The sequence below is a fragment of the Plectropomus leopardus genome, chromosome 12, assembly GCF_026936395.1.
Source record: "Plectropomus leopardus strain MGB_pleo_1.0 chromosome 12, ASM2693639v1, whole genome shotgun sequence".
NCBI lineage: Eukaryota > Metazoa > Chordata > Actinopteri > Perciformes > Serranidae > Plectropomus > Plectropomus leopardus.
The window spans coordinates 1,339,503-1,346,576 of NC_142187.1; the positions used below are offsets into that span (position 1 = coordinate 1,339,503).

Below are 7,074 nucleotides of genomic sequence, written 5' to 3' on the forward strand. Positions count from 1 at the left end.
TCACACATTTTCCCTATAAGGGCTCAGACAAAGCCAACAGCCCTCAAGCAGTCCCTCAAAACTACGTGTGTCGCAGAACTATAGGTGGAAATGCCCATGAAAATTGGGCCCTAATACGGTTGTTGCCACTCATTGTTGGTTCACGGGTACCTGAGGATGATTCTGCCTGGCAGGTTCTTCTGACTTTAAAAGACATAGTTGAATTGGTAGTTGCCCCTGTTCATACAGTTGAAACTATTGCATACCTTGACTTTAAAATATCTGAGCATCGTGACAGATTCTTGGCTGTTTTTCCTGAAGAGAAACTGACCCCTAAACACCATTTTTTAGAACATTATCCGGCATTGATTGAAGAGTATGGGCCTCTGGTTGGTGTGTGGACAATGCGCTTTGAAGCGAAACATAGCTTCTTCAAGCAAGTTGTGAGGCACACAAAGAACTTCAGAAATGTGCTGTTGACCCTTTCTACAAGGCATCAGATGATGATGGCATGCCATTTTCATACAGATGTTGGAAAACAGCCATTGTGTGTCACAAAAATATCTGTAGTGCCTTTAGATGTGTTGCATTCAGACATACAGGAAGCTTTAAGAGAAACATCACCGCTTCTGTCTTCTGTGCAGTTAGCTAACACTGTCACCTGCTATGGAACAAAGTACACTGTCGGGATGATCTTGTCTCATGGCTCTACTGGGGGACTTCCTGACTTTGCTGAGATTATTCAGATAGCCATTTTGAACAACTGTGCACATTTCATTGTAAAGTTACTTGATGCCTGGTATGAAGAGCATCTAAGATCTTTTCAACTAGAGAACACTGGTAAAATGGCTGTTATCGAGCAGCAGAAACTTGGTGATGTGTACCCCTTGGCTGCATACAGTGTGGGAGGAAAACGCTTGGTCACACTCAAACATCACATCTGTTGTTCATTTTAGGTAATTTTGATTAATTATGTTAACCTGTGCATCTCATGGTATCTGTATTTTAATCCATTGTTCTGGAAATATAACAACACAGTGTCCTTTTTTCTTGACATTTTAGCAATTCAATAACAATCATAATAATGATATACACATTTAATGTTATAAATTTATGATTATAAACCAGTGTAGTCTTCCACTTGAATAAGTACAGATTTTTATGATTTTTATTAAAAAAAATTATGCATTGTATAAGCTTCTGCTTGTGATGCCATTGAACTTTTGTCTTTCTTGTCAGGATGGCAGAGATGGAGGCAAAGCTCAGAGTAATAATTGATGACCGAATTGAGAAGTTGGTCCTTCCATCAGGAATCCCGCCCACTGTGGAGGAGTTGCAAACTATTGTGAAGGAGACCTTTGGGATTTCTATTGATTTCCGTCTTCAGTATTTGGACTTGGAATTTGAAGATTACTTTTCTCTTCACAACAGTGACCTTATCAAACACAAAGACACCATAAAGGTTGTTCACACTGCTCCGATTCTTCTGAACTTGTATCCATGTGATGGAAATTTGGACAATTCCTTTGTTCAGCAGTCAACTGACTGTGACTCTGCATCGTTTGCAGAGTCAACTACATCAAATGCAGAGTCAACCGCATCAAATGCAGAGTCATCTGCTGGAACATCTTCTTCACAGGACACCATTATCCTGCCGAGGCGAAGTACCACAGAACGTTGTCAGCCATGGCCAAAGCAGTTCCCCATTCCACAGTTTGCATACGAAACTGAGATGTTCCTTGAAAGAGCCAATGAGGACTACAAGAAGAATGGAACACTTCTGACTACCTCGAAGATCAAGGCAGACATACTTGAGAAGCTGGCTGAGACTGTATATACTTATACAGCCTACCCATCAGGTTCACAGATAAGTGATGTTGCTGAGGCACTTGTCAATAAATATCCTTGTCTCAAGGAACCTGGCTCCTTTGCAGGTTACTATGGCTGGCAGCAAAGCCTTAAATACAAGATGTCAAATTATCGCACCAAACTCCGAGGCTACGGTGTTCCTGAGGTGTTATGCAATGCACTGAAACGCAAGACCCCTACAGACCAGAAGTCTGCAAAGAATGTAAAAAAACCTCGCAAGGCAGAAGTAAACTTCCTTCCTCCTTACCCGGCTGGAGAGGATGAAGAAAGTCAAGAACAAGAGAGGATTCAGTTGCTAACTGAAGTGAAGAAAAAGGACAACAACACATTGATAAAAGAAAAAATGGCCAAAACATTTGCACACAGAAGAAACGAAATCATCAACCAATCACCCACCATAGAGGACATCAAAGCCAGATGGCCCGCTCTATTTGAGACATCTCACGTAAGTTACAAGTGCATGCTAATTAGAAATATCCCTTGTCCATTGTGAAGGATTGCACTTGTAATGCTGTATTTAGCGCTAGGTACAAAATGTCTGTTACGTTACTGTCATCTATTTTCTAGATCAAATTTTAGAATTATATAATTTGTGTTGCATTACATGGTTATAGAGTTTATAAAATGCAACATTTTAAACAATAGAGGAACTACCTATTTTGGTTAGTATTCTAATCAAAATATTTTATTAAAAGGGTCATATTATACCCCCTTCCCAGGTTGATGTGATGTATTTACAAACAGCTTGTTTTCATGATCAAAAAGCTAGTTACAGCTGAACAAGCCATGGATACAGGCCCTCTGTCTCACTGAGTCTGAAGCCCCCCTTCCAAAACGCCCACTCTGCTGTGATTGGCCAGCTTTTTGGAGAATGTCCGAGGTGTCACACCTCTTACCATGACCAGAATTCAGCTACCTAGCAAGCCATGGGGTGGAGAAAGATGCAGTGGCGGTTACAAATTCTATGAAGCCCCTTGTGACATCAAGTGGAGCCACAAATCTGAATCACAGAGCACAAATCTGTTAATCACATGTGTACAAAGCAAGCAGCCCACATTAAACTACTGTTACTGTTGAGTTGTTATTTCAGTTTCTGTGTTAGTAGGCATATCAGAGACCCAAATAAAAGAAAAGTGATTTTTTGACTTTTTTTTTTCATATGACCCATTTAACATGCTGTAGAGTCTGACTCAGGAGGTAAACAATCGACAAACATGGAGGTTGTAAAATGGTGTAGAAATTATTATCTTTAGTAGGTTGCTTCTTGCTTTTGAAAAATGTCATAAGAACAGTATTTAAGTTTGTAATATTTGAGGCTTTAAAGTTGGTTTCATGATTTGTCTTTCAGATCCAGGATGAGTTTCACAGAATCACGATGGTGCATCTTGAATCGAGGTTCATGTCCAAGCTGGATGAATATACTCCTCGGCTTCTGAACCTCTTCCACTCCAAGGGCGGAAGCATGGGGTTGAGGTTGCAGGCTATTCTGCTCAAGGTATCCTTCATTGAGCATTATGTTTTCTAATATTTTATTCTAGGAATCATGTGATCAAACTGCTGGAATACCATTACTTGAATTTACAGGAGGTAATGTTAGCCTGTGATTCTCTTTATAAATGGAGTATGAAATAATTGCATGAAAATTTGTTTCATTAGTGTTTCATTATACTGGTCTCTGAGACGGCACATGAAGGATCTTTGATAAGGGCTTACTAACAGTAATATAAACCACCTGGTGTTTATTTTTTCATTTTAGACTCCAAGCAATCCTAACATCAACATGACCAGAGATGTTGTCATTCGCTGTTTGATGATGTACCTTGGGGAATCTACAGATCAACTCTTAAAAGAGTACGATGTAAGTTGAAGTACATGTTAAAATATAAAGAAGGTGATATGTCTCATCTCTTCTACTTAATATGACTTGGGAAAGTCCATAACTATATTTCTCCCAGTAGTTCTTGGCAAGCTACATCATTGTCCTCTGTCAAGTGTGTTTAAAAGTTTTTATTTTCCTTTAAGGAATTTTTCTGCACTAGCAGAAACAGGAGGTGTTATTAAATGCTTACTATCTCAATTTGATTTCACCAACTGGAAGAATTTAAAACTTGTCAGTGGTTTATGTAATCTTTTTCCTAAGAATGCTTTACCTAACACCTGTATTTTTTTAAGTCTTTATAATTTGTCCCTAAAAGCTAGCTAAGAAATGTTGGCCAAAGAGCTGCTTTGTGAATACAAAGACATGTTTACAGAGAGACTGGGGCAACTTCTTAAATAAGCGAAGGAGAGCAGAGTTGAACCAGTTGCTGTGGAAGACTTCAAGCTTCAGGAATTAACTAACAGTGCCACACAAATCTTGTTTTCACTATCAGTATGGTACAGTACAGTACGGATCGGTATGGTAATGGTTCGGATCTGTAACAGATAGCTTTGCGGTTCCAGTGTATAGGGGACCCTTACAGTAGTAAGGGGAGTGTGGAATACTGAAGAGGTACAGGCACTGCACCATCAAGCTCCTGCTGCACGATGATACAGAGCAGTGCCTGTACCTCTTCAGTATTCCACACTCCGTTGTTAACAGGTTCTGACATTTTCCTCTTGAGAAAATACAAACAGAGGATTGACATGACAAACAGCAGGTACCCCGACCAAAAAGATTACAAAAACAGTAATGGGTTACCATGGAACGGTAACGGTCCCATGGTAATGGAAACACTAAAATAAGCGTGGTTATAGATACTGGTTGACAGGTAACCAGCCTGTGTTAGCGAATGTAGAGTAAGATATTCATCAATACAATGCCAGCAAGAAATTATGTAGTAATGGATTGATTTCATTTCAGAAATTTCATTTACAAATATTTACAACTGTAACTCTGTTCAGCCCATTATCGGGTGATTGAATTGTTTTGATTTGTTGGTGAACTGATTCGATCATTTTCAATTTACCTGGTGTGAAAATATGTGTTTATGTACGTTTTTAAGTGCTATCTCAGATTTGTCAACAGTGACATAAATAGAGTGCATTACAAGCAACGGCTATGACAAACTCCAGATTTTCTTGTCCAAACAGTTGGAAGCAATTTGGGAAATAGGACCTTCTCCTCTGGCTGCACTGTCTGATATGCACAATGTTCTTTCTGTTACAGGATGCTGATGAAGACAGTGTGTCACAGGACCTTGCTGTTCAAAGTCTGAAGATCTACAACATCAAAGCTAACACGGCAGAGGATCCAGACAACATCGGTATCATGGTGGATGGCATGAAAGTTCTAACTGGTCTGGGTAACTTTCCAAGGGCTTGCTCCCTGCTCGTTGGTTTGGCGTATGCTGTGAATCTTGCCTATCCAAAGGAGCTCAGATACACGTTGGAAGTGTTTCAGAAACTTCTCCTCGGGCTGGATAGTTCAAAGCTCTCCCCAAAAGTGAACAGCCTCAAGAATAAGCTACTGGCTTAAGAAAAGAGACCCTTGCTATTCAAAAGGGAATTGACAAGTCACTGTCAAAACCGACACACAAGACTTTGTGAAATGCTCGAGTTTCAGTGAAGTTAGTTATTTCAGTCAAGTTTGAATTTCTGCATGTGTATTTTTTCTTGCAGGACATTAGAAGTGTTAATATATTGATTTTTTTTCTGTGTTATTACACTACAGTGTTGTTAAATGCTTCCATGCCATTGGATGGCACCGCCCATTCAAGAGCCACCCTTTCTAAGGACAGACCCATTGTTGTCATATGTGGTAATGTGGCCTGTTACATGGCTTTGCATCTGTTCAGGTTGAGGTACATATGTGTCTGTCACATGACCGTTGTTGTGACATTTTGTGGACGGTCCATGCAGGCTTCACCACTGAAGGGTGATTATCTTCAGGCTGCAAAACTTTGGTGTGTTGTAATATATCATTTGCACTTCTAATCTGTTTTGGTTCAGTTCTGTCTTTGAACTTACTGTTGGAATAGGAAAATAAGTGTCACAGAGTCAAGGGCCAATACAGTGACATGCTGTAGCATAAAAATACAACAAAAGAAAATAGCAGTGTTTATGCCACATGGGTCTCACCCATCTCTCACATTTTGTCATGCAGAATGGTTTTGGTTTTTTCCCCAGTTAACCTTTACATGCATACCTGTTCTGTGCTCTGCATGCCCTTTAAACATAAAGTGCACTTTTATGTGATTGATAAAAAATTGTTGAAGCAGACTTAACTGAGTCCCAGTTAATCATTGTTCATGTGATGGTCTCTGTTTTATTTTTGTATGTTGGTATGTTGCACTTGTGGAGTGCTGGATAAACAAGTTTTTAAAAGTTGCACAAATAAATGTTTATCTGCTGCTGTTTTATGCATTGTAATCTGTTGATGTTTCTTGATGCCTCAGTTTACTTAAGTTTGGTCAGGATATTTCATAAATTAGACACAGAAAAATTATGGCAACAAAGTGACATTCAATATTATTGAATAGATTTAAAGACAAATTAAAACTTAAAATGAAACAATTATTTTAGGTACAGATAAATAAGAACAAGAGTGTAAATGTGTTGAATTAAGCAACAATGTGCTAGAATATGAGTTGATATAATTTATTTCATTTACTTCATCCAAATAATTTCTATGCAGGTATTTAGTAAATGTAAATCAATTTCACCCATATAATTGATAAATATAAGTCAGTTTTGCCTAGATTATCAGTAAATATGAATCAATTTCCCCCAGCTATTAAGTAAATCTAAATTACTTTTGCTCAGATACTTAGTAAATATAAATCAGCTTTCCTTGTGAAATTGGCTAGGATTTACTAAATATTTTTTGGCGATGTAACTCATCATTTGGCATGCTATTACTAAATCCAACTCATTTCAACTGTTGCTTTTATTGACATGTACTTAATTTTTTTGTTTGAGTTAAGTTAATGTATTCAATACTTTTTAATCAAATTGTAGAACTTAAAATCTATTCAATTATATTATGTGTCACTTTGTTGCCACAATTTTTTTAAGTAACCATTGGTCATATTTTTCTCAGTGTATAGGAAACATAGGTAAATATAGGAAAACACAATTATGGCCATTTTCAGCAGTTTGTCTTCCTTAGTGGGCATGAATTTATATCAGAATAATTGCAGGTTAACTTGATAGTGGGCAGCATGCTTTTATATCATATATCACATTTACAGTGGTATGTTCACTTACTGTTTGATATCTTGAGGCATTTGGACGGTGATGCATTCA

General features: G+C 38.1%; 1 protein-coding gene across 2 annotated transcripts; it reads left to right on the forward strand.

Moving 5' to 3' along the window:
* The first annotated feature begins 1,256 nt into the window (after positions 1 to 1,256).
* On the forward strand, positions 1,257 to 5,553 carry LOC148187778 (uncharacterized). Of its 2 annotated transcripts, XM_088085450.1 has the most exons (6): positions 1,257 to 1,303; positions 2,719 to 2,728; positions 3,031 to 3,045; positions 3,197 to 3,343; positions 3,605 to 3,706; positions 4,997 to 5,553. In XM_088085450.1, the coding sequence occupies exons 1-6, from the start codon at positions 1,257 to 1,259 to the stop codon at positions 5,303 to 5,305; spliced, it is 630 nt and encodes a 209-aa protein (XP_087941576.1). In that variant the 3' UTR covers positions 5,306 to 5,553. The 2 variants fall into 2 exon arrangements, with proteins under 2 accessions (XP_087941576.1, XP_087941575.1); XM_088085449.1 differs by lacking the exons at positions 1,257 to 1,303; positions 2,719 to 2,728; positions 3,031 to 3,045 and adding an exon at positions 1,949 to 2,293.
* The last annotated feature ends 1,521 nt before the right edge of the window (positions 5,554 to 7,074 follow it).